At 45.8% G+C, this 27,843-nt stretch overlaps 1 protein-coding gene across 1 annotated transcript in view; it reads left to right on the top strand.

Annotated features, from left to right (window-relative positions):
- Positions 1–27,545, top strand: part of SDCCAG8 (SHH signaling and ciliogenesis regulator SDCCAG8) — a 200,707-nt gene extending 173,162 nt beyond the window's left edge. Inside the window, exon 17 of the mRNA XM_060243613.1 lies at positions 27,394–27,545. Within this exon, the coding sequence (XP_060099596.1) occupies positions 27,394–27,532 (139 nt within the window). The 3' untranslated portion in view covers positions 27,533–27,545. The remainder of the gene's footprint in view (positions 1–27,393) is intronic.
- Positions 27,546–27,843: the final 298 nt, after the last annotated feature.

Consider the following 27,843-nt stretch of genomic DNA (forward strand, 5'->3'; position numbering starts at 1 on the left):
GAGTTACTGGTTGAAGGCATTCTGGTTTGGTTGTACTGAAATGTCCAGTTACACAGTTATGAATAAAGGAAGTTGGATGATTCTGTGTATGCTTCCTTGATTCCGGGTTTGGGAGGGGAAGACAGATATTACTGTAGTGTTTCTTCCCTCGGTTGCAGTTTGTTTTCTAGTTCGGAGTTGACAAGCTTGAAGACGAACTGAAAGCTAAGGGGAATAGCACCCCCTCCAAGAAGGGAACCTGTGTGCCTGTGGTGGATTAAGGAGAGACACCCCTCTTAAAAAGCGTTTGATATGTGAATGTTTTGACAGCAACTTGCCCTTCCTATCACCTCTCACTGCTGAAATGGCCGCTACCTGCCTTTGGAGGGTGTTGGTACTAAGACCCTTCTCCAAACCCACCTGAACTTTTTTGCTGACCCTGCCTACGGAGAGGAGGAGCTACATTCCCATAGGTCAGGACTAACCCACTCTGGGACCACTGAGAAGGAAGACTTCACGGTAAGTGAACAGAATCTTCTGATTTCACCGTTTGTATAAATAGGGAGTTGCCCCAAAAGACCAGCACAACCACATTTAACTTTAAAAGGGGTAAATTCTCTGAGATGAGGAGGCATGAGAAGAGGAAACTGAAAGGAAAGGTAAATACAGTCACAACCCTTGGGGAAGCTTGGAGGCTATTTAAAACTACAATCCTAGAAGCTCAGATAAAATATATACTACAAGTTAGGAAAGGCACAAACAGGTATAAGAAAAGACCTGGATGGTTAACAAACAAAGTAATGGAAGCTATAAAAGTTAAGAAGGACTCCTTTAAACGGTGGAAAGCTAGTCCAAATGAGATTAATAGAAGGGAACACAGGCTAGGGCAAATCAAATGGAAGACGGATCAGGCAGGCAAAAAGGGACTATGAGGAGCATATTGCAAAAAACATAAAGCCCAACAATAAAAATGTCTTCAAATATATTAGAAGCAGGAAACCAGCCAGGGAGGCAGTGGGGCCCTTGGATCACCAAGGGGTCAAAGGATTACCGAAGGAGGATAGGGAAATGGCTGAGAAGCTGTGGGGCTGTTCTGGGCATAGTCAGGTGGCATTGCCTTTCCTCAGACCTTTGCAGGACTGCCCTTTGGTATTGAAAGATGAAGATCTGGAACCGCGGGGCTTCTGTTGCCATTTTCCCCTATAGGATTTGGAGTAATTCGACTTGGAGGAAGACTCCGCATGGGTTCTGTAAGGGAAGATCTTGTCTCACTAACCTGTTACAGTTCTTTCAAGGGGTGAACAAACATGTGGACAAAGGGGACCCAACAGATGTTGTTTACCTTGACTTCCAGAAAGCTTTTGATAAAGTTCCTCATCAAAGGCTCCTTAGTAAGCTCGAGTCATGGAGTAAAAGGACAGGTCCTCTTGTGGATCAAAAACTGGCTAATTAATAGGAAGCAGAGAGTGAGTATAAATGGGCAGTATTCGCAGTGGAGGACGGTAAGCAGTGGGGTGCCACAGGGTTCAGTACTAGGTCCCATGCTCTTTAACTTGTTCATTAATGATCTGGAGTTGGGAGTAAGCAGTGAAGTGGCCAAGTTTGCAGATGACACTAAGTTGTTCAGGGTAGTGAGAACCAGAGAGGATTGTGAGGCACGCCAAAGGGATCTGTTGAGGCTGGATGAGTAGGGGTCAACATGGCAGATGAGGTTCAATGTTGCCAAGTGCAAAGTAATGCACATTGGGGCCAAGAATCTCAGCTACAAATACAAGTTGATGGGGTGTGAACTGGCAGAGACTGACCGAGAGAGATCTTGGGGTCGTGGTAGGTTACTCACTGAAAATGTCAAGACAGTGTGTGATTGCAATAAAAAAGGCCAACGGCATGCTGGGAATTATTAGGAAGGGAATTGAAAACAAATCAGCCAGTATCATAGTGCCCCTGTATAAATCAATGGTGCGGTCTCATTTGGAATACTGTGTACAGTTCTGGTTACCGCACCTCAAAAAGGATATTATAGCATTGGAAAAAGTGCAGAAAAGGGCAACTAGAATGATTAAAGGTTTGGAACACTTTCCCTATGAATAAAGGTTAAAACGCTTGGGGCTCTTTTTCTTGGAGAAACATCGACTGAGAGGTGACATGATAGAGGTTTACAAGATTATGCATGGGATGGAGAAAGTAGAGAAAGAAGTACTTTTCTCCCTTTCGCACAATACAAGAACTCATGGGCATTAAATGAAATTGCTGAGGACTCAGGTTAAAACGGATAAAAGGAAGTACTTCTTCACCCAAGGGTGATTAACATGTGGAAGTCACAGCCATAGGAGGTGGTGGCGGCTACAAGCATAGCCAGCTTTACGAGGGGATTAGATAAAAATATGGAGTAGAGGTCCATCAGTGGCTATTAGCCACAGTATATATGTGTGTTTATGTGTATACACACACACATATATATTGGCCACTGTGTGACACAGAGTGTTGGACTGGATGGTCCATTGGCCTAATCCAACATGTCTTCTCTTATGTTCTTAAGTCCTTTTTAAAGTACTCCTCAGCTGCAAAGTGGGCACAATTTGTTACCTTGGACCTTCTGCACCAACACATTCATAAGCAGTTTGGGGGAATGTGCCATGCAAAGTTCATCTCTGGATAAACAGGTAAGGAGTATGGCTCCCAGTTTTGGTAGAAAAAAATGTCCAAACCTTCTTCCTGTAACACATTCATATATGTGCTGCATGGCTGCCAAATTACTAAAAATATCGGGAATAAGTTTGTCAATATTTTATTGAATTTTTAAATAAGTAACGGAAAATATAAAAATTGTACAGTACATGTAGTGGAACTTATAAACGGAATAAAAAGTTTATGAAAAAGTAGGCAGACTTTAAAAGTAAGTATATGTTCTGGATTGGTTATGTAATTGGCAGAATGGGTTTTTAGCCAGGCTTACTTTTTTAGCCCTGCCATTGTGATCCAAGCAAATGTCTGTATTTTTTAGTGCACATTTATATACAGAAATCTGCTTACTACATAATTTAAATGGGATGATACATAATTTGGAATTGTTGGAATTATGTATCTGTTCTGCATGCCTTTTGCAACGTTCTAAAGTTCCAGTCATTATAGGGTTAATACTGTGCCTGATTCCCTATTGTCTGCATGACCTAGGAAGAAGATCCTGGCTTCCTGCCAATCAAGAGATAATGTGGGAAAGCTTGTTTGTTTGCTTGGTCAGTTAGTCAGGTGACTCCTTTGTCTAGTCAGCAGAAGGTTGAGAAGAAAGGGGAAGTCTCTCAGTCTCTCCCCACTCTTAGCCATTTTTTCTCCATTGCAAGATGTAGTTTCTTTGTGCTTCATTATTTTCTTTCCCAGTACCCCCATTCCCTTGTAGTAATAAATATATTTTTGCTTTCATATTAAAAGCCTCTCCAATGTTATTTCGATCCAGCGATCCATTTTGATCCAGCGAACCTATCAAAAACGGTAGCAGAGTATGGCTTTTTTGAATTGTAGCATGGACTGTTTTTGGTTTTTTGAACTTTTAATGATTTTGCACTCTGGGTCATTTTGAGAGCATTTGGAAAGCAATGAGCAAAAGCTGCAATGCTAGCCTTTTTTTTCTTGAAGACTCTGGCCATCCTTGAGAGTGTTCTGACTTAAATGAACATTAAATTCAGATTGTCTTGATCTGAAAATGCGTCAGTAACTGCCTCGAGTGAGATAATTTTGAAGGTTTTTACCCTTTTTTGTGGATTACGTTGAAGAATCTGAAGAGCTTGCAGGAGCCACTCGCACGCACATCATCGTTGCCTTTTCTCTCCAGCAAGGAAGGAAGAATCTTTAATCCAACAGACCCTTATACCTGCTCCCCAGTATCCTTAGGTCTCAATTCTTTTTGTGGTAAAATGCCCCATTATTTATCAGACTTAACCATTCCAAGTTATCGCAGGGCATTCATGTTGGCTAGATTAAACGTGTCCCCCTCCAAAGTCTTACAGGGGAGATATCATCGAGTACCTTTATGTGATAGACTCTGAACCTGTGGAGCAAATATTCTCGACTCAATTCAGCATATATTGCTTGATTGCTCCATATATCATAATCTCCATAAGGAGATTTGCAAGCTTTCCTTGTCCCCAGATCCATTTACTCTGCCACCTTATCATTATTTACTGAATGACACTGAGTGGGAGATTACTGAGGTTGTGGCAAATTTTTGGCTGACATTCTTAAATGTAAATCTTATAAATGCACATGAATCTTTAACCCTGCCCTGCCTGATTGCTGTGAAAATGTCAAGCTCAGATGAAGGAGCCACTGGATCTGCTGCATCTTCTACTTCTGCTGGATGCATCAACCTAAATCTCGGTTTTGGTACCGTGAGTAGTCTGCGTGCTATAGGATTTAGTACCCTGAAGTTAACTCAACATAGATTCTCATTTTGGCTATCACTCCTAAGACAAAGGCTTCAGATGTATGGATCTGTCCAGATACTGGACAAACTGTCCACATACTGTCCAGATACTGAGCCTGAGAAATCAAATTTTAAAAGACTTGATGGTTTTACAAAATCTCTGATTTTAGAATCTGTAATTCCTTATGAAGTCCCAGAGCTGCACACTTTGGAAACAGCAAAACAGATGGTTGAATGTCTTAAACATAAATATGATAAGACTCCCATCAATACTATTCATGATTTGAAGGGTGATATATTTGATTTTCAAATAAAGGAAAATGAGTGTGTAAAAAGACGCTTGAAGGAACTCATGTACATGCAATCCCAATTAAAGGAACTTGGTGAAGCCATTGCAGATGAAGATCAGATCTCTAATATATCAAAAGGCTTGCCACAAAGCTATAAACCATTAAAATTATTTTAAGGCTACAGAAAGACTTAACTTTGGAAAGTCTCTTAACTGCTATCAGAGAGGAAGCCGCCTCTAGAACTGGAAATAAGAGGGATGATTTGTCTGATTCCATGTCTGCGTTAAGCTTGAAGTCAGAGCATAGAAATAAGGCAAGAAAAGAAATATGCTACAAATGTGGGTTGAAAAATCACATTGCGAAGTATTGTGGTAATCAGGATGCTTTTGAACAAAGGAGTAGGCATTTTGAAACACATGCTCCCAGTGAGGAAACACGGGCACCATCTTGTGGCCGTGGAAATAATAGCAGCTGTAATTTTTTCAAGCCACGTGGCCCAGGTGGAAACAAAGAATGTACCATGCAGGACAGTAATGCAAACTTTGTTGGTTAAAGAGGAAGATTTTTGATTGATAGTGGAACTTATATGCATGTCTGCAGATACAAAAGTATGTTTTATGAACTAGTTGAAAGCCAGAGACCTGTAATGATAGGTGCCAATAAGAAACCTCTGGAAGTTCATGGTGCGGGAGAAATCAAAATGAAATCGCTTACTGCTGAAGAAGAGAATTTGAGAATTTACTTTCAAGCCAAGTGCTTATGAGGAATGATGATGCTGTGTATCTTGATAAAAGAGATGGTGAAATTATTAAAAAGGATTCAGCAATCAGTTTTAAACTTGGTGAAAAAAATTGAGCCCATTATATTATGGATTTAAGTGAAAAGTCAGATGCTGTTGATGTTTGTGGAAAAGACTGTTTGCCAGATAAAGTCAGAAAGTGTGATCACAGGATATGTATTTAGGCTTGGCATGTGAAGTTAGCACAAAGAAGCATGCAGAGTATTGAAAAGTTGCTAAAAGACTGTGGACTTGATGTTGTGCATTGTGATAAATCTAAGGAAAAATGTGATGTTTGTCTGAGAACTAAGGGCATCGCCCCCACCCACAGTGGGAAGAGCAAAGCGCATGATGAAAAGTTTTTGGAAACAATTTCCACTGACCTTGTTGGACCAATAAAAGCCTTGATTGGGAAAAATAATTTTTTTGCAGTTTTCACAGAAGCAAAGACAAAGTATAGCACGGTCTACATGCTTAAATCAAAGGATGCAACTCTTGATAAATTTAAAGAATATGTTGCCATGATTAAAAAACAGATTTGGGCATACACCTCATAGCTTACTGACAGATGAAGATGGTGAATATTGCAATACTGATTTTAAAGAGTTTCTGAAAGCAGAAGGGATTGAGCACAAAGTGACTGTCCTATACACTCCACAGCAGAATGGAAGTGCAGAGAGACTTAACCGTGTGTTACAGGAAATGACCAGAGCAATGCTGATGCATTCTGGATTGCCTAAAGGCTTATGGACTGAAGCTGTAAATCTCTCTCTCTCTCTCAGCTTGACTTCGCGAACGAAGATTTAAGAAGGGTGCAGTAGTCCACGTCTGCTGCAGGCTCGCTGGTGGCTGACAAGACCAATGCGGGACAGGCAGATCCGGCCACAGTGGCTGCAGGGAAAAGTCTGATTTGGGGTTGGTGCTGTAGCAGTGCGATTCTTCCTCAATCTCCTTTTGTCCTCAAGACCAGCTATGTGTGCGTTCTCAAAGGAAGAGACAGCCTGGTGGATGGTGTGCCTCCATGCTTTGCGATCTGAGGCTAGGTCAGACCACTGGTGATGGTTGATGCAACAGGTGCCAAGGGATTTCTTCAAGGAGTCCTTGTACCTCTTCTTTGGTGCCCCTCTATTTCGATGGCCGGTGGAAAGTTCGCTATACAGAGCAATCTTGGGAAGGCGGTGGTTTTCCATCCTAGAAATATGCCCTGCCCAGCGCAGCTGCGTCTTCAACAGCAGTGCTTCAATGCTTGTAACCTCCGCCCTCTTGAGGACTTCAGTGTTGGACACAAGGTCACTCCAATGGATGTTGAGGATGGTGCGAAGGCAGCGCTGATGTAAGCACTCAAGGAGTCGCAGGTGATGACGGTATAAAACCCACGATTCGGAGCCGTAGATGAGGGTTGTGATCACAACCACTTTGTAAATATTGATCTTTGTGCCTTTTTTCAGATGCTTGTTGCTCCACACTCTTTTGTGCACTCGGCCAAATGCACGATTTGCCTTTGCCAGCCTGTTGTCAATCTCCTTGTCGATCTTGGCATCTGAGGAGATGATGCACCCCAGGTAGCTGAACTGCTGGACTGTCTCCAGAACTGATTCACCCACAATGATGCAGGGAGGGTAATAATCTTCCTGGGGTGCAGGCTGGTGGAGAACTTCTGTCTTCTTCAGACTAACTTCTAGGCCGAATAGCTTGGCAGCCTCTGCAAAGCAGGACATCATATGCTGCAGAGCTGATACCGAATGGGAGACGAGTGCAGAATCATCAGCAAACAGTAGCTATTGGATAAGTTTTTCCATTGTCTTGGAGTGAGCCTTTAGTCGCCTCAGGTTGAACAGGCTGCCATCAGTGCGATAGCGGATGTAGACACCATCGTCATCATCTAGATCTACTGCGGCTCTTTGAAGCATCATGCTAAAGAAGATCGAAAGAGAGTTGGTGCGAGAACGCAGACTTGCTTTACACCTGTGCCTATTGGAAAGGGCTCCAAGAGTACGTTGCAGTGTCTGACTTGGCCTCGCTGGTCTTCATGTAGCTGGATGATCATGCTGAGGAACCTTGGTGGACATCCTCAACATTCCAAGATTTGCCACAGGCCTTTCCTGCTAACGGTATCGAAAGCTTTGGTAAGGTCAACAAAAGTCACATATAGACCCTTGTTCTGTTCCCTGCATTTCTGTTGGAGCTGCCTGAGAACAAATACCATGTCGGTGGTGCTCCTGTTAGCTCTGAAGCTGCACTGGTTCTCTGGGAGGAGTTCTTCTGCAATGGTGGGCACCAGTCTGTTCAGGAGTATTCTGGCAAGGATTTTGCCTGCGATGGAGAGCAGGGTTATCCCCCCGGTAGTTGGAGCAGTCTGACTTTTCTCCTTTGTTCTTGTGTAGAGTGATGATGATTGCATCGCGAAAGTCCTGTGGTAGTTTGCCTTGTTCCCAGCAGGTGACAAGTACTTTGTGAAGTGTGCTATGTAGTACTGTGCCCCCATGCTTCCAGATCTCTGGTGGGATTCCATCAACTCCCGCTGCCTTGCCACTTTTCAGTTGCTTGATGGCTTTAACAGTCTCTTCTAGGGTGGGGATCTCATCCAACTCTGTTTTCACTGGTTGAAGTGGGGTGAGGTGGATTGCTGAATCTTGAACTACGCGGTTGGCACTGAAGAGAACCTGAAAATACTCCGACCACCGGTTCAGTATGGATGCCTTGTCTGTGAGGAGCACTTGGCCGTCTGCACTACGCAAGGGACTCTGAGTGTCGTGCCTGCCCCAGACCCAGCCCTTGCTAACTCAGAGCAGGAGCCACCTGAAACTGATCAGGCCACACCGGGCCCTAGCTCTGCCCCCGCCCTTGCTAACTCAGAGCAGGAGCCACCTGAAACTGATCAGGCCACACCAGGCCCTAGTGCATCCCCTCCTGAATCACCACCTCCTGTAAGCCGGCTACGTGAGAGGAGGCGACAGGAGTTCAGAAACAGACGGAGAGATGCACGCATGCGTGGGAGGAGAGATCTCAGCCCGGAGTACTAACAAGTTAACAAGCCAGCACAGTATATCTGTAACCCTGACCTCAAGGCAAACTGTGCTGGCAACGAATGACCCTCCGGGGACGTGACTACGCTCTGCACCCTCTTGCTTGCTGCGAGAACCCGTGTAACTCCTGACCCGGCCTGAACCTTGGACTTGAACTTCTGGACTCTGGCTTTGCTTTATGGACTGACCTAGGTAATTGGCGTTGTTTTCTCTGGCTTCCGACCCCGCTACATTCCTGCGACCAAGCTTTCTGTCTCCTCCTTCGGCCGGACTGATTTACGGTGTTGAAATAATTGGACTGTTTAACGACCACCCCTGCGCTCCTCCCCAGCCGGCTGACAGAGTTCTGGCCAGCTGCCGGACGTTGGCCGCCGTCGTTCCTTATCTGCCACCCGGGCCCTGACACTGAGCCTGATATGATGGGCCATATACTGCCTTCAGGGCTTCGTAGAACCCTCTTAAATCACCAGTGTCTGCACACAGCTGGGTTCTCTCTGCAAGCTTGGTCCACCACTCATTCTGAATGTCTCGAAGCTTGCACTGGAGGTTGCTACATGCAGCGTGAAAGATTGCTTTTTTCCTGGGACAGGAGGGCTGAGCAAGTTGTGCTTGGTAGGCAGATCTCTTTTTTGCTAGTAATTCTTGGATCTCTTGATTGTTCTCGTCAAACCAGTCCTTGTTTTTCCTTGTGGAGAACCTGAGGACTTCTTCAGAGATCAACAGGATGGTAGGGTTCCCAGAGTGCTTCTGGAGAAGGGTCTGTGGGGCAACTGGGGTCCTGAATACTTGACTGGAGTTTTGCCTGGAAGGCAGCTTTAACTTCGGCTTACTGAAGGCTGCCAACCTGAAGCTTCCTCCGAGGGATACCTCCTCTCCTGGGTGTGGGTTTAAAGTGAAGACGGAGATTGCAGCGTACAAGACGATGATCCGTATGACATTCCGCACTGGGCATTACTCGGGTGTGTAAGGCATCTCGAAGGTCTCTCTGGCGCACCAGAATGTAGTCGATAAGGTGCCAGTGCTTGGACCGTGGGTGCATCCAGGTTGTCTTCAGGCTGTTCTTCTGCTGAAAGATAGTGTTGTTGATGGTGAGTTGGTGCTCCATGCAGAATTCTAGCAGGAGGCGCCCGTTATCATTGCAGTTGCCAATGCCGTGTTTGCCAAGTACTCCTTTCCAGGCTTCCGAGTCTTTACCTACTCTGGCATTGAAGTCGCCAAGGATGATCACGTTGTCCTCTGTAGGGGTCTTCCGTACGAGGTTGCGTAGATCAGCATAGAACTTGTTCTTTTCTGCAGGATCTGCTTGAAGGGTTGGGGCATACACACTGAAGAGTGTTGCATGCTGCTTGTTTTGAAGTGGGAGGCGCATGGACATGATGCAATCTGAGTGACCTGTTGGCAGGTTTTCGAGTTTGGAGGCAATGGAGTTCCTGACCATGAAGCCAACGCCAGAAAGGCGGCTCTCAGCCTTTGACTTACCCGACCAGTAGAGGGTATAGCCAGCACCATGTTCTTGAAGACTACCTTCCTCAGGGAAACGGACCTCACTGAGAGCTGCTATGTCAATATTCAACCTGAGAAGTTCGTGGGCAACTAGAGCAGAGCGTTGTTCAGGGCGACCACTGTCTACTGTGTCAAGCATGGTTCTGATGTTCCAACACACAAGCTTAAGTCTTTGCACACTTTGTGAGGCGGGTACATGCCTTTTCTTTGTTGTTATTTTTTGACCGCAAGTAAGGATGCCCGTTGACCGTGGCTAGCCAACTGGGGCGGGGAGACGAGCTTTGTTTAGGCCACCTTTTCTAGGCCCCTCTCCGTGTGGAGCAAGCAGTGCTGTCCCTAGATAAGGCTGCTTGGTCGTTCAGGGTGCTGCCGAAAGATGCTTTCGTCTCCGGGTCAGCATCAGGCGGCCAATACCCTGAACTGCCTACATGCAGGATCGGGACTGCAGCTTCCAGTGGCATCTTCCACCTGCCGTTTCGCCCCTTGCCCATCGCTGCAGGACTTGGTGGGTTGTGGATGTGGATATGCCCTTCAGGCCTGCGCAGAGGAATTTTTAGGTGAAGCACAGTGTGCGCGGTACTGGCTCCACCCTTTCACCTGGGGGTCATCTGCCATGGCCCAGGAAGGCAGGACGCCGGCAGCGAGTCCTCCAGGTGGTAGGTGTTACATTAACGAGCTCTATCTGCCCGGGTTTGATGTTAGAGTTTTCCTTCTCTTGGCTGGCGAGGTTGGTGATCCCAGCCTGCCCATCCGGTTATACCGCCGGACATTTGGTCGCACCATGACGTGGCAAACTCTGTGAGAAACGGGGGGGGGGGGGGACCAGCGGGAAGGTGTTGCCATGGATGCAGTAATGCAGGAGAGGCCATTGCAGTGACCATCTGCCGGACAGTGACCATGCGGCGTTCACTACACCGGGAAAGGAGAGGCTATGTATTGCGCATACACTTTCCCTGGGGGGGCAGGATACCCAAGAGGTAGCCCACCCCTCCCCCCCCCAAGCTGTAAATACAGCAGTGTATATTCACAATAGAATACCTTCAAAAGTAACAGGTGTTGCTCAATTCCAGGGCTGGTTTGGCAAGAAGCCTCAACTTAAGCACATTAAAACTTTTGGATCAAAAGCTTATGCATATGTTCCTAGAGAAAATAGGGGCAAGCTTGTTCCAAGAACTGAAATTGGATTCATAGTAGGATAACTCTCAGCGGGAAAAAGGCTGCAGAGTCTATGATCCGAAACTGAATAAAACCAAACATGGTAATGTTGTGTTGTGGATGAAAGTAATTTGCCTAGAGCACTCTATGTATCTGAATCTGATCCTGAGGTTACTGACAATGCTTCTGAAGATTGGTGTACCTGGTTACCTGTAGTGACCACCAGGGAACTGGCAGGTCTACCTTTTGAAGACTCTGCTGAATCAGAAGGGGAAGTGGGGACTGCACTACAGGGAGCGACAGAACCTCCACCCATTCTGAGACTATCAGAAAGGAGCACAAAAGGGCAACCGCCACAGAAATATGGATACTGTGACACTGTGAGATCTATAGAGACTGTGAAACCTAAAGAGGAACCCAAGAGCTGGAAACAAGCGTGCGATCTACCTAATGAGGAAAAGGAGAAATGGATTTGAGCAACGGAACAAGACATACTATCCATTTATGAAAAAGATGTAAAAGATGTATGCACTCTTACAAAGCTACCTGCAGGAAGAAAACCTGTTGGATGCAAATGAGTCTACAAAATAAAATATAAAGATGATGAAATTATAGACCTGTACAAAGCAAGACTAGTAGCCAAAGGATACGCACAAGAATTTGGAACTGACTATTCAGAGACTTTTGCATCAGTTATCAATAGTGCTACACTTAAAACACTACTGAGTGTGGCAGCATCTAGAAATATGCTTGCAGAGCACCTAGACATAAAGACAGCATTTCTTAATGGTGAGTTATCAGAGGAAATCTGTATGGAAATACCCGAAAGCTTTCAAGTCCCTGGCAAAGAGAACTATGTTTTCAAACTCAACAAAGGACTGTATGGTTTGAAACAGGCTGCAAAAAGCTGGTACAACAAAATCACTGGATTACTTCAGCAACAAGGATTTGAGCAAGGGAAAGCTGAACCCTGCATATTTAAAGATGGAGAATATCAATACATTCTAGTTTACGTTGATGATTTGGTTGTGAGCTACAAGAACAAAGAGGACATTAAGGACATTGCTGAAAAGCTGAACAAAGAGGTGGAAGTCAAAAGACGTGGAAATATTAAGCACTATCTAGGAGTACAAATTGAGAGACTTGAGGATGGAACTTTTCAACTGTGCCAAAAATGAAAGATTATGGGCTTTATAGCATCTCTTGGCATGTATCTAAGATATCTTTTGAACCTGCATACCTGAGAGCTCAAGGTGGTCAACCACTCAAAGTCATTGGAGAGTACAGAGAAGCAATAGGAAAACTCCTGTACCTGAGTAAAACTACCAGACCTAATATTACAGCCGCTGTTGGAATATTGAGCAGAAAAATCAGTTCACCAAATCATCATGATTGGAATGCAGGGAAGAAACTTGCCAGATAATTAAAAGGGACTATGGACTTAAGATTGACAATTGAACCTTCTGAGAATACCAGACTAGTTGGATACATGGATGCCAACTATGCAGAAGAATCATGCAATTACAGATCGACTAGTGGATACTTGTTCTTCTATGGAAATGGACGTAGAATGGACTAGCAGAAAACAGACTATAGTGGCACAGTCTAAAGCAGAAGCTGAGTGTGTGTCAGCAGCTAGTGCCTGCAGTGAAGGACTTCAAGATAAAAGAACCTGTATTTATGTGTATAAGATAAAAGAACCTGTATTTTATCGTCACAGAGTTGCTGCACTGAAAGACGTCACAGAAAGTGGCATAATAAATAAAATCGCAAGACTACCTGATAATAGAGAACAGGACTTTGTGGCAAGAAAAGCAGGAAGGAGCCATTGAAAGAAGGGCAAGTTTCTAACTTCCTGGATTCCTCGAGGACTAATTAACCATAGAAAAACTTCGGCGGCCATTAAAGGAAGGTCAAAAATTAAAAAGTTTTTTTTAAAGAACGGGACTTTAAAATTTGGCGGAGCCTGCAGAGACTCATAAAAAGGTGAAATACATTGGACTATGTAATTAGAATTAATTTTGGTGGGCCCAAAGAGAAAAAGGAAAAAAGTTTTAAAAAGGAGCCAGAAAAACCGTGGACGCCATTTTGAATGACTTAAAAACTTTAAGCAACAACCTTCCCTACCACCATGGGGCGGAAGGATCGAAGAGCAAAATGAACTGCCAGCAGTTCCAGGTAATTTATATGGCAGTGAGTCAATTTCAAAGGCCAAGGGCCCCCACACAGAGCGTCCATGTGGGCCCCCCAACCCCATAAAGACGCATCTGTTGTTATTGTCACTGTTGGTACAGGTAGGTGCAAGGGAGCTCCCTGACAAATGTTGTCCTTTGATTTCCACCACTGCAGTGTTTGAAGTGTCACAGGTGGAATTACAAACCTCTTTCGAGGTGAGTCCCTTAATGGCTGAAACTGACGAAGAAACCAAAGTTGTAGGCCTCTCATCCTCAGCTTCGCAAAGGTCAGCACGCTTGTAGTCGCCTCCATCAGCCCCAGCATCTGCTGCAGCTGCTGTGCCGTGCCCCACTTTCGACTCTGCAGAAATTAGACAAGGTTGATAATGTCCATCGCTCTCTGCTGAGGCAGGAAAGCGCGATGAAGGTTCATATCCAGCAAAACCCCTATGAACTGAACTGTCCGTGATGGAGTAAGGTGTGATTTCTCCAAATTGACCTGCAGACCCAAGGTGTGAAGAAGACGAAGAGTGCTGGCAATATGGTTTGACAAACTTTCCTTTGACTTCGCCACAAGGAGCCAATCGTCGATGTATGGAAAGACAACTATCCCTTGAAGCCGGAGGTGGGCCGCCACAACGATCATCATCTTCGTGAACACCCGAGGTGCAGTAGACAGGCCGAATGGAAGGGCCTTGAACTGAAAGTGTTGAGAACCTACTGCAAATCGAAGGAAACATCTGAACGCAGGATGGATGCTGACCTGAAAGTAGGCATCCTTGAGGTCCAGCGTTGCCAGCCAGTCCCCTTGGTTGATGAGGGGCAGAATTGTTTGCAGAGTGGACATTCTGAACTTCTGGTACAGAATAAACTTGTTCAGATTCCGAAGGTCCATGATTGGTCTCAAACCCCCGTCCCACTTGGGAACCAGGAAGTAACGAGAGTAGAAGCCTCCTGTCCTGGCCTCCACCGGGACCCGTTCTATGGCGTGTTTCTGTAGGAGGTTGCTCACCTCCGCCAGCAGAGGTGGGGAAGGGGGTGTGGTGAATTACCACAGATTGGTTCAGAATCTGAGCAAAATCTATTTTGTATCCTTCTGCGACGATGGAAAGTGCCCACCTGTCCATAGAGCTGGACACTCAGGCCGACAGGAATGGGCGGAGGCTGATAGACGAAGAAGTGGGGACGGTGACGCGTGCTACCAGGAAGTCAAAGTCCCTGCTTTTGAGGGCAAGTGCCCTTGGACTTGCTTGTGGTCTGTGCAGAAGCGTAGTGGTTTCTATTCTTCCCCCTGTATGGGGACCTACTCTCAGGTTGGGCAGAGCGAGGTCTCCACTGCTGTTCCGGGGAGAACTTTTTATATGGCTTTTTTGACCAAGGTTTGTTCCACTGTTTTGGTTTCGTAGCTCTGGAAGACGCTGGGACACCCAGGTTCCTGGAAGTTGTTATGCTTTTATCCATTTCCTGGAGTGCATTGTCAGTGGTCAAGCTGAAGAGGCAGATCTTCAACGAAGGGCAGATCTTCAGCAAAGGACCTGGTGTCTTGCTGGAGGGTCGTTGACCTGAGCCAGGAGTGGTGGCGGAGGCAGACAGCAGAAGTGATGGTTCTTGCTGAGATGTCCACCATATGCTTTGCTGCAGCCAGTTGTTGTTTGGCTACAGCAAAGCCTTCCTTCTGCAACTTCTTAGCAGCAGACCTCTTCTCACTCAGGGAAAGCAAGAGGGGGGGGGGGGTAAATTGTTCCCACACTGAGTATTGGTATCTAGCCATGCACGCAGCATAGTTAAATACCTTTACTCCCAGCGCCCCAGCAGAGTAAAACTTCCTCCCAACGTTGTCCAGCTTCTTTCCCTCCTTGTCCGGTGGAGAGGAGTGCATCTTGCGGGCCTTTGACGAGGAGGATACGACCACTGAATTGGGCTTTGGATGCGTGAAGAGAAATTCAGCACCGGCCTCTTGGACATGGTACATGTGGTCCAACCTTCTTGATGACACAGGTGTAGAACCAGGCTTCGCCCAGGGCTCCTTCACCGCCTGTAAGATGACTTTCATAACAGGCAGGGCAACCACCGTAGGCGTATCCCGCTGCATGATGTCGAATACGGTGTCATCTACAACGGGTTGCGGTTGTGTCACTGGAAGAGAGAGGGAGAGTGCCATCCTCTTCACCAGGTCCCCATATGACTTTAGATCCTTTGATGGTGAAATGGGAAGATCCTCAGCGGTATGAGACACTGGCGAAGGTTCCAAAGCCCTGTCCGGATCGTCGGTACCGACCTCAGAGTCCGACGATGAAGACTCTCTCCTCAAAGAATGTTCCGAGAGCACCGGCGTTGACTCTCTGATGGGTGACCAGATCGACACCGATGATCTAGGCTGGACTTCCTCCACCACCATGCCGCGTATTTCAGGTGGGACGGACATTGATGCTGAGGAATGCCGCCTAGAATGCTGGGAAAGCCTCGACATATGGGATGCCTTGGATTGCTGGTTCCAGTCTGCAAACTCCCGAGGGGGGTACCACTGGTACAGCGGGTATGGATAGGCGTATGGAGGCCACTGCCGCTGCTCCGATGGTAGAAGCGGTGGGAAGCGGCAAGCTACAGTAGTTGGTTCCAGCTCTCTCCGACCTCTTGCCTGATCCAACGGTGCCAACGGCTCCATCGGTGCCTCCAACTCCACCTCCGAGACAGAGTCGCTCTCACTGCAATGCCTCGACCCTGAAGAATGGGAACGCTGAGGTCGATCTCTTGCTCCGATGCCGACAGACGCAACTGCTGCGAAGTGCTGCCTCTCAACACCGAAGGGCTACGATGTGGGGACGCCAAGATCTTCCTCGGTGGAGCGGTCAACATCGATGTTGATGCGTCATGAGAAGGGGAAGGCGTGCGGGACAATCTCTTCCGCTTCTCCTTAGATTTCACCTTCTTTGGTGCGGATGATCGGGTCCCCGAGTCATCCTGACGCTTCTTAGCTGGGGTGTCCAGCTAAGACATTGTTAGTGGGATTGACATTGTTAGTGGGATTGTATGCCCCAAATGGGGCAAAAGACTCTTTTTTAAAAGAAATTGTACAGCATTAGACCAAGTGGTATGTGAACAAATAATGGTGATGGGAGACTTTAATGGAACAGTTAAAAATATTTTGGACAGATCTGGAAAAAGAAACAATGAAGGGAAATTACCAAAGTCTTTCTTTGACTTAGTGAATCAAGAAAGCTTGGAAGACATTTGGAGGAAATTTAATCCTAAAGTGCGTGACTATACCTTCTTTTCAGCAAGACATAATTCTTTCTCAAGAATTGATATGATATGGGCTACAAAAGATCTTGGACTTTTGATGAAAAAAATAGAGATTCTTCCTAAGGTGGGGGCAGATCATAATCCATTAATGTGGTCGGTAAAGTATGCCAAAAAGACTAGGAGGTGGAGGATAAATAAAGATTTACTACAAAAAATAGACATAGTGGGGTCTCTAGAAAAAGAAACTAAAGTTTTCTTCCAAATAAACGAAAAAGAGGACATCCAATTTCAAATGGTGTGGGATGCCTATAAAGCTGTTATAAGAGGCATTTTAATTACATTGAACAATAAAGACAAAAGAGCAAAAGAGAAACAAATGTTGGATATTCAAAAAGAGATTGCTAATAAGGAAAAGGAACTCAGAAAGAGACGGGGGAAAAAGAAAATTATAAGGGAAATTACAATATTACAGAATCAACTGAGACATTTGCTAAATAAAGAAATAGAATGGAATCTTAAAAGATTGCAACAGAAATCCTTTGAAGGAACAAATAAACCTGGAAAATACCTGGCTTGGCAAATGAAAAAAAAGGGAGAATAAATATATTAACAAAATTATATCAGGTGGTAAGGACATTGTGGACCAAGCAAGAATTAAAAGGGAATTTTATAAATATTATGCCAAGCTGTTCCAAAGTCAAAAGGTGGAGAAGAGTAAAATAAATGTTTATCTACAGAAAATACAAGTAAATCCCTTTACAGAAACTATACAAAAGGTCTTAAATGAATGAATTGGAAAAATAGAAGTTGAAGCAGCAATAAATTCAATGAAATTGGGAAAAGCACCGGGTCCAGATGGCTTTACAGCAAAACTCCTCACAGAGACATTATTACCAACACTTCAAAAATTGATGAATATAATAAGAACTGATGGAAAAGTGCCAAATACATGGAAGGAAGCAGTAATTTCTTTGATACCGAAAGAAGATAGAGACACCACAAATGTAAAAAATTATAGACCAATTTCATTACTTAATAATGATTACAAAATATATGCTAAGATACTAGCAGAAAGACTCAAACAGCATTTGAACAATTTTATTAAAGATGAGCAAGCAGGTTTTCTTCCCAGGAGACAAATTAGAGACAATATTAGAACCGTCATAGACGTGGTTGAATATTATGAGAAGCACCCTGAAAAAGAAGTGGTATTATTCTTTGCGGATGCAGAGAAGGCCTTTGATCATGTGAATTGGGACGTTATGTTTGCAGTGATGGAGAAATTGGGATTAGGAGAAAATTTTATAAGAATGGTTAAGGCAATATATACTGAACAACAAGCAAGATTGTATAAATGCAGATTTGACGGAAAAAATGATAATCAGCAAAGGTACGAGACATGGTTGCCCTTTATCTCCATTGATATTCATAATGACTCTAGAGATTTCGCTTATGCAAATACAAAAAGATAAGGAGATAGAGAGACTGAAATTGAAAGGCTTTTCCTATAAATATAGAGCGTTTGCTGATGATGTAATGTTTATTAATGAAAATCCTATATATGTAACACCATTGCTGCTTCGCAAGATACAAGAGAATGGAGAATTGGCAGGTTTTTATATAAATAAAGAAAAATAAAAAAAATTATGTAAAAATATGACAACGAATCAACAGGAAGAATTACAAAGTGCAACAGAATGTGAAGTTGTTTCAAAAGTAAAATACCCGGGTGTGGAAATCACTATGAAAAATATAGATCTATATAAAAATAACTATGAAAAGCTTTGGTGTAAGATTTATGGAGATTTGTTAAAATGGAATAAATTGAACTTGTCTTTGCTGAGTAGAATTTTTGCAATCAAAAGGTATGTTCTACCAAGAATTATGTTTTTGATTCAGACAATCCCAATTGTGAAGGATTACAAACAATTCAGTAAATGGCAAAGGAAGATTTCAGAATTTGTGTGGGCTGGGAAAAAACCTAGAATTAAAATGAAAATTTTGACTGATGCAAAAGAAAGGGGAGGTTTCCAATTGCCTGACTGAAAGTTGTACCACGATGCAGTATGTTGTACCACGATGCAGTATGTTTGGTGTGGATGACGCTATTAAATAGAAAACTACTGACACTAGAAGGTCATGGAAATATTTTTGGTTGGCATGCTTATATGTATTATGGAAAAAATAAGATGGACGGGTTTTTTTCACATCACTATATAAAAAGAAATTTGCTGAACATATGGTCAAAATACAAAAGATATGGGGATGAGAGAAAATCGCTTTGGATTGTGCCAACGGAAGTAATAAATTATATTCAGATACCTCCGAAGTGAAGTGGTTATTATACAATCAATTGTTAAAGATGCATGGTGGAAAGGTTGAACTAAAATCGGTAGAAGAATTGGAATATAAATACAATTGGTTTCAAATGCAACAAATTAAGAGCTTGGTGGAACAGGATATTAAAAACAAAGGCATAAGACAAGAACAAATAGAATTGGAAAGAATGTTGTTTGGTGATAATGATAAATTGACATCAAGAATTTATAAACTGTTATTGAAATGGTCTACGGAAGACAAAGTAGTTAAATCTCAAATGATTAAATGGGCAATTAATATAAATAAAGAAATACAAATGGAGTCATGGGAACACTTGTGGAAGAACTCTATGAAGATATCTACATGATCTTCTTCGTGGTCTCTGTGCAGTCCCACACATGGGTCTTGCCGCAGGCAACGGATCCATACCTCGGAGCTCCAATAGCTCGCCTATAGCGTCTTTTGGCGCACTTTCCTCCCGCCCTGGGGAGCAGGCAGCGACTGCGCATGCCTGGAGCGGGGGGAGAGCGCCCATTCCACTCAGTTTCTTCCCTACCGCCGCCCGGACAACACCCTCCTCGCTGCGTTCCTCCTTAGCTCGTCAGTTACCTCATCCTCTGCGTTTCTCTTTCTCCTCATTTCCGCCTGGTATTGTATTCCTCTTCTTCTTATTATATTTCCAATTTTCGTCCCGAAAAATTAAAAAAAAAAAAAAAAGGCCCGTCTCTGCGCTATCTTTTCCCCCTCTTCTTCCCTCCCTCCCCTGTCCGGAGCGCATGGAAGGGAAGGTTACCTTTAAAAAGTGCACGCGCTGTGGGACCAAAATCCCCACCTCAGACGGCCACAGCCACTGCCTATTTTGCCTGGGGGAAGCTCATCGAGTCGACTCCTGCCCTCACTGTGCGAACTTCGGCAAGCAGGCCCGTAAGAACCGTGCAGCCAGGCTCCGGAGCTTCCTGCTTGAACTGTCCTTGAGGGCTATGCCCGCGTCGGACTCGCCGCCTCCCCAACAACGAGCGGGAGATTCGGCCTCTACGGACGTGGTTTTCTCAAAACAGAAGCCGCACAAGTCCGAAAAGAAACCCTCGAAGCACGCCGATACCGGCCATAAGACTTCTAAGAAATCGCGCCATTCTGAATCCACGGATTCGGCGCCCAAAAAAGCTCGTCATTCCGAATCGGCTGATTCAGCTTCGAGAAAACTCCACGAGTCACATTCGATTCCCAAGAAGCCTCGGACACCTACCTCGACTTCGACATTCATGGATCCCACGCCTCCAGCACAGCCGTCACTTCCGCCCGAACTGTCGGCCCCGTTGGACGTCATCACCGACATGCCGCAACTGACGCCTCACTCATCCACAGCAGTGGAGGTGATACCAATTCAATCCCGTTCACCTTCGGTGCACAGCGTGGTTCCTTCGGAGTTTCTAGAGCCCGATCCGACTGCGACCCGACTCAAGCATACCTTAGACCTCCTCTTCGGATCGGATCCTTCCGAGATATCGGGATTTCTCCCCTGTACAAGGACTCTGCAACTCAGGCTCCCGCTAATCGAGCCCGCTCTCGTTCGCCTGCTTATCCTCCTGCACATCGAATCCGATCCCGGTCGCCGACATTCCGAGGTCGCTCCAGATCTCCACGTAGGCGCCGCGATTCCGGCTCTTCTAGCTACTATCAACACGACAACTATGCCCCTGGAAGGTTCGACCGCCTTTACTCTCAGTCTCCCTCGCCCAGATGCCGGTCTTACCACCACCCCTCTCGCTCTCCATCTGTAGAGGGATCGCGTTACTCCCCGTACTCAGCACCATTCTTCAGCCGTGAGGTTCTCACACCTCGGATCCGGTACGAGGACTCCCCTCGACCCCGTGGACGCGATCGACTTCGGGATTCTCCACGACCCCGTGACCAGGATCGGACCCGAGAACTTTATTACTCTCGTGATTCTCCCCGACCCCGTGACCACCGTCGGATTCAAGAGCACGAGTACCACTCCCATGCGGAGCCACCCCGAGTCCAGGACCACGAATACCACTCCCACCCGGAGCCGCACCGAGTCCAGGACCATTATCGTCATCGCGATGTCTCTAGGCCGCGCACTCCATCAGCCTCGGCTTCGACTGCTCCCCCGGTCTCCGCTCCTACGGACCAGCGTGATCAGATCGTAAAGCCTAAGACTGGCACTTCGGACCCGATCCCATCACCACATCCTCCTTCGGGTGAGGACTTCCACTCCGAAGGTGACTCGTCAGCATCATCAGACTCTGGAGACCATCCTGACTCTGTAGTCTCCGACTCGGCGCCACAGCCCCGGCTTTCCCCATCGGACGCGTCCAAGGCCTATCTGCATCTGATCACCACCATGGCCGAGGCCTTAAGGATTACTCTTCCGTCGGACTCTCCAAAGGTGTCTGACATTGTACATGACTTGGTGCAAGCAGACTTCCCACCGGGTTCACTACTTCCAATGCTACCTGTGCACCTAGAAGGCCTCCGTGAGACCTGGGACAAGCCTGCGTCAGTCCCACCCACCTCTAAACGTTTTGAATCTCGCTACAGAGTTCACGCCCCCGAGGCCAAGTTCCTTGCTTCCCATCCAGCACCTAATTCTATCATTGTGCATTCAGCCACTAAGGCTAAGCCCTCCAGACATCCGACACCTCCAGACCGAGAGGGCAGGAAGTTGGACACTTTGGCCAGGAAGATGTTCAACCTCGCTTCCACAAATTCCAAGTTAAATAACTATCTAGCCTACTTTTCGGCTTACATCTTCAACTTGGCTAACCAATTTACGCCTCTCATCCCTTCCCTTCCCGAACCTTCCCAGAGAACGGCTTCTAATTTGGTATCCGAACTGTCTAGAGTGTCGAAACAACAGATTAACACCATACGCCACGCTGTTTCCTGCTCATCCAGGGTCTTTGCTTCATCTGTTGCCCTGCGTCGCCACGCCTGGCTAAGGTCCACCAACTTACAGCCGGACATTAAGCAGAAAATTGAGGACCTCCCTTTTGATGGTCTGGGCCTCTTCCATGCTTCTACCGACGAGCTTCTCACCTCAGTGGATGATGGACGCAAGCGTGCTAAACGCTTGGGAGTTTCCCAACCGTTCTCCCAACAGTTCAACCGTGCAAAACCCTTGAGACCATCATTCCAGAAGCGCCAACGGTCACCCAAGCGAAACGACTTCTGGAAGAGGAAGAGTGTGCAGCAGAAGCCTCAGTTTCAACAAAGACCTCGGTCACAACAGATCAAGAAGTCTTCCCTCCCTCCTAAACAGTCTCTTTGACTCTCTCCAAACCCCACCTGCTTACCGCACACGTCTCTCCCCATTCCTTCCCACTTGGAACTCGATCACAACCGACTCCTGGGTGCTGACCATCGTGCGCCTAGGTTACGCAATCAAGTTCATTTCTCCACCTCGCCACCACTACTTCATTGCTACCCCTCCGTCTTCACTCCTCCATCACGAAATCCTGGACTTGCTCCAGAAAAACGCCATAGAACCCGTCCCTCCTCTACATCGAGGGACAGGCTTCTATTCGAGATACTTTCTGGTCCCCAAGAGGGATGGAGGCAAGCGTCCCATTCTAGATCTGAGGAAGCTCAACAGGCACATCGAATACAGGAAGTTCAGAATGATCTCCCTGCAGTCCATCTTGCCCCTTATTCCCAGAAATTCCTGGATGGCTTCTCTAGATCTTCAGGACGCTTACTTCCATGTGACCATTCGACCTCAACATCGGAGGTATCTGCGGTTCGCCATGGGCCAGGACCACTTCCAATATGTGTCCCTGCCATTCGGCCTCTCCACTGCACCCTGCGTTTTCACCAAGTGCATGGCAGTGGTGGCATCTGCGCTTCGCATTCGGAACATCCCAGTCTTCCTATACATCGACGACTGGCTTTTCATAGCTCCGACTCAACATCAACTGCAGCACAACCTCAACACAGCTCTCACCCTTCTGAAATCCCTGGGCCTTCGCGTGAATGCGTCAAAATCTCACCTCACACCTACCCAGGACCTCAAATTCATAGGGGCTCTTCTACGCACTTCTCTCCATCGTGCTTTCCTCCCCGAGGATCGGGCACTAACTATCATTGCCTTAGCCAAGTCAGTTCAACAACAGCCTCGTCAGTCTGCATTCACGATCCAACGCCTGCTGGGCCTCATGGCCACCACAACATCTGTCCTTTACTTTGCCAGGCTACGGATGCGACAACTACAGCTCTGGTTTGTACGAGCCTACCATCCCCAGGCGCAACCGCAGAACGTTTTACTCACTGTTCCGCAGAGAGCACTTCTATCTCTCACATGGTGGACTGTACCCAACAATCTCCTTGCAGGCATGCCGTTTCTACCGACTCCTCCGATGGCCATCGTGACAACAGACGCCTCCAAGTGGGGATGGGGAGCCCACTTAGAGGACAAGACAGTCAGGGGGCTTTGGACTCCCCCCGAGAGGGCCATGCACATAAACTGCTTAGAACTGATTGCTGTGCACAGGGCCCTTCAGTTGTTCCTCCCACTGATAAGGGGTCGGCACGTTCAGATCTCCACGGACAATATGGCAACAGTTTACTACATAAACAAGCAGGGAGGCACCAGATCCCTCCGCCTGTGCCGTATAGCCGTACTGCTCTGGGAATGGTGTGTCAAGCACAACATCTACATGACTGCCATTCACCTCCCGGGTGTGGAGAATGTTCTGGCCGACTCCCTCAGCAGGGTCCGCATAGACGACCACGAATGGTCCATCAATCCGACCTACCTTCGTCGTATCTTCCGATGCTTCGGAACGCCCAAGGTGGACGTCTTTGCTTCCAGGGAAAATGCCAAATGTCCTCGATTTTATTCCAGGAGGGGCAACGACGCCTTCCTACACAGCTGGACAGGTCCTCTTCACTACTTCTTCCCACCAACCCCCCTTCTGACACGGGTGTTGGTAAAGATAGCACGAGATGGCACGGACTGCATCCTCATTGCTCCATGGTGGCCTCGGCAACCGTGGTTCACGAGGCTTCTACAAATGTCCCGCCACACTTACCGCCGTCTTCCTCCTGTGGGTGACCTTTTATCCCAGGCCAGTGGTCAGGTTCTACATCACAACCCTCGGGTTCTGGCCTTGGCAGCCTGGAGAATACATCCGCCTGCCTCTCCACAGAGGTAGCCAACATCATCCTCAACGCAAGGAAGCCTTCCACTAGACTTTCGTACCAACACAAATGGAAGCGCTTCTGCTCATTTGCGACATCTAATCATTTGCAGCCAGAATCAGCACCCCTTAACCTGATCCTTGATTATCTACTTTCTCTACAGAAATCAGGACTCTGCTATTCCTCCTTAAAAGTTCACTTATCTGCAGTTTCTGCATTCCATAACCCTGTTGATGGCAAAACGGTGTTCTCCCATCCCTTGTCTAAGTCCTTTCTTAAGGGCATGTTGCACCTCAATCCACCTGTTAAGCCCTTCGTCCCGACTTGGAGTTTGTCACTAGTCCTTTCCTGCTTGATGAAAGCTCCCTTTGAACCTATGGCTACCATAGACCTTAACCTTCTTTCCTGGAAGACAGCATTGCTGGTAGCCCTTACCTCAGGCAAACGGGCAAGTGACTTATGCGCCTTCCGCCACGATCCTCCCTACACCATTTTCCACAAGGACAAAGTTGTTCTGCGACCGGACCCTGCGTTCCTTCCTAAGGTTGTCTCCCAGTTCCACTTATTGACTTCAACTTCTCTACCAACGTTTTTCTCCAACCCATCCAACCAGGGACAACAAGCCCTGCATTCTCTGGACATTAGAAGGGCTTTATCTTTCTACCTTGATCGTATACAACTTTTCCGTAAGGACCCTAATCTGTTTGTGGCCTACGGAAATCCTCACAGAGGACACAAAATCTCTACCCAGAGACTATCTAAATGGGTAGTTAGTGCCATCAGGTTGTGTTACGAACTGGCTAAACAGCCTCTGCCCGAAGGTCTTAAGGCCCACTCTACTAGAGCGGTCTCGACGTCTTCGGCTTTCCTGCAAGGCGTCTCTCTAGAGGACATTTGTGTGGCTGCATCGTGCTCCTCACCATCCACGTTCGTCTCCCATTATGCTTTAGACGTTCGTGCGAGACGTGACGCCTCCTTCGGTCAAGCGGTCCTCAGATCCATCTTCCACTGAAGTCAGGGGTGAGTGCATCCGCTTCCATCTCTACGTTGCATAATATGATGTAATTTGGTTAAGTGACTAACTTTCTTCTTTTACCAGCACCCTCCTCCAGGACATTTAGCTGGCTAGTCACCCATGTGTGGGACTGCACAGAGACCACGAAGAAGATAAACAGGTTGCTTACCTGTAACTGATGATCTTCGAGTGGTCATCTGTGCAGTCACACACGCCCACCCAGCCTTCCCCGCTGCTGGCCTCTTGTAATTGTTGCTTAACCTTGTATAGTGTCAGTGCCAACGGCGGCTGGAAGAAACTGAGTGGAATGGGCGCTCTCCCCCCGCTCCAGGCATGCGCAGTCGCTGCCTGCTCCCCAGGGCGGGAGGAAAGCGCGCCAAAAGACGCTATAGGCGAGCTATTGGAGCTCCGAGGTATGGATCCGTTGCCTGCGGCAAGACCCATGTGTGTGACTGCACAGATGACCACTCGAAGATCATCAGTTTCAGGTAAGCAACCTGTTTTTATAATATTAAAGAGAATTATTTCAAAATGCTATATAGATGGTATATGACACCTAAGAAACTGGCAAAAATGAGTAACCAGATGTCGGACAGGTGTTGGAAATGTAAAAAGCATGAAGGTTCTTTTTACCACATGTGGTGGACGTGTGAAAAGGCAAGACAATACTGGCAAATGATTCAGAAAGAAATGTCAAAAAATTTAGGTTATGACATAAAGAGATCTCCAGACGTGTTTTTGTTGGGATTACAAATGGAAAGTTTTCCGAAATCAGATAGAACTATTATGTGGTACCTACTTTCAGCTGCAAGGATATTGTATGCACAGCTGTGGAAGCAAGATAAAATACCAGAAAAATGGGACTGAATTTTAAAAGTTATGTCTTGGAGTGAAATGGACAAACTTACAAGAATCTTAAAAGACTATGGTTTGGAGAAGTTTAACATGGAGTGGGAGAAATTTCAATTATACGCTGAAAAACATTGGAAAGTAAAGGGACATTTAGTGATTTTTGAAAATAGTTGAAGCTTTGTGGAATGGTTGACTATAGTAATAGATATAAAGAAATGAAGAAATATCTTTTTTATTTTTGGGGGTTTGTTATTATTGGATTATTAGTATCTTCTTTTATAAAGGTTAAGAGGTTAGAATATAAGAGCTTTTTAAAGAGATATTACCTTGTATTTTTAGAAATTTAAGTAAACACCGGTGGGGGTCAAAGGGGGGAAAAGTGATGTATTGGTATTATTTTTGCATTAGTGCTTTTCTTAGTGCTTTCTTTATAAATATTATTACAATACATTGCAATAATAAAATTGGTTTTGACACAAAGATAAAGGATGATCACACCAGACTGGAAAAGTGGGCTAAAACTAATAACGAATTTCAACAAAGATAAGGATTTGCAGATAGGTAGGAAAAATCAAATGCATAATTATAGTACAGGGAGACTTGTCTTGGTGGCAATGCATGCAAAAGGGATCTGGGAGTCTTAATAGACCATACATATTGTACATGAGTCAGCAGTGTGATGCAGTAACTAAAAAGGCAAATGTGATTTTGGGCTGTATCAGCAGAAGTATAGTGTCCAGATCACACAAAGTGATGGTGTCACTTTACCTACTCTTGTTAGACCTTACTTGAAGCATTGTATTCATTTCTGGGCACCACAGTTTGAGAATGATGTTGACAAGATGGAATGTGTCCAGAGGAGGGCAATGAAGATGTTGAGGGGTCTGGAAACCAGTTCCTATGAGGAAAGGATGAAGTAGCTGGGTATGTTTAGCCTGGAGAGGAGATGACTGAGAGATTATATGATAGCCATTTAATATAGAGAATGGAGCAGAGTTGTTTGATGTTGCCCCAGAATGTTAAACCAGAACCAGTGGATTGAAATTAAAAGAGTTTTCAGCTAAATATTAGAAGGAACTTCCTGATAGGCAGTTCCTCAGTGGAACAGGCTTCCTGTAGTGGTGGGCTCTCCTTTGGAGATTTTCAAGCAGAGGCTAGATGGCCATCTGACAGCAATGTAGATTCTGTGAATTTTGGCAGATCATGAGGGGGAGGGTAGGAAGAGATAAGCCAGTGCTCAGCTCTCATGGCCCTTTCTTACAGGCCAGGGTAATGCTGATCACCACTTTGGAGCCCGGAAGAAATTTTCTACAGGCCTGATTGGCCCAGGGATTCTGAAGGTTTTTTCCTTCTTCTGGGCATAATCATTGGTTGAGGGGGAAAGGTAGTTGTGCATTTCCTGCATTGCACATGAGTTGGATTAGAACTCTATTTTTCTATGATGTCACCAGAGCAATCTTCTGTTTGTGTTTTACCCAGGTTGCACCAGCTTGACAAGCATTGCCAATCCACTGCCCTGCAGCTAGTGGAGTTGCTGAACAAACAGAACCAGCTCTACAAGGAGAAGCAGATGCTTACAGAAGAGGTGGACTTCCTGCGAACTCAGGTACCACTCTAAAACCAAGAACAAAAGTAATGACACAGGAAACAGTTTAAGCCAAATTCTTCACCTGATGGACCTGATCTGAGCCGCTGCACACCTGCTGCTTAAAGAAAAGCTAAATTGTCTGAACTCCATTCACAAAGTATGCAGGATTTGGCTCCAACTGGGAAACAGCAAAAGAAGGTGGGGGTGGGGAACCAACCTGAGAAGCAAGTCAGGAATTTAGAACTTTGAGCAGCAAAAACATACAACAAAGTACATCTATTTATTGCAAAGTGCACAGTAGCTACAGATTTTTTAAAAATTAAAATTTGAAGGGACTTTCA

This window comes from Heteronotia binoei, chromosome 1, assembly GCF_032191835.1.
Source record: "Heteronotia binoei isolate CCM8104 ecotype False Entrance Well chromosome 1, APGP_CSIRO_Hbin_v1, whole genome shotgun sequence".
In the NCBI taxonomy this organism is placed as follows: Eukaryota; Metazoa; Chordata; class Lepidosauria; order Squamata; family Gekkonidae; genus Heteronotia; species Heteronotia binoei.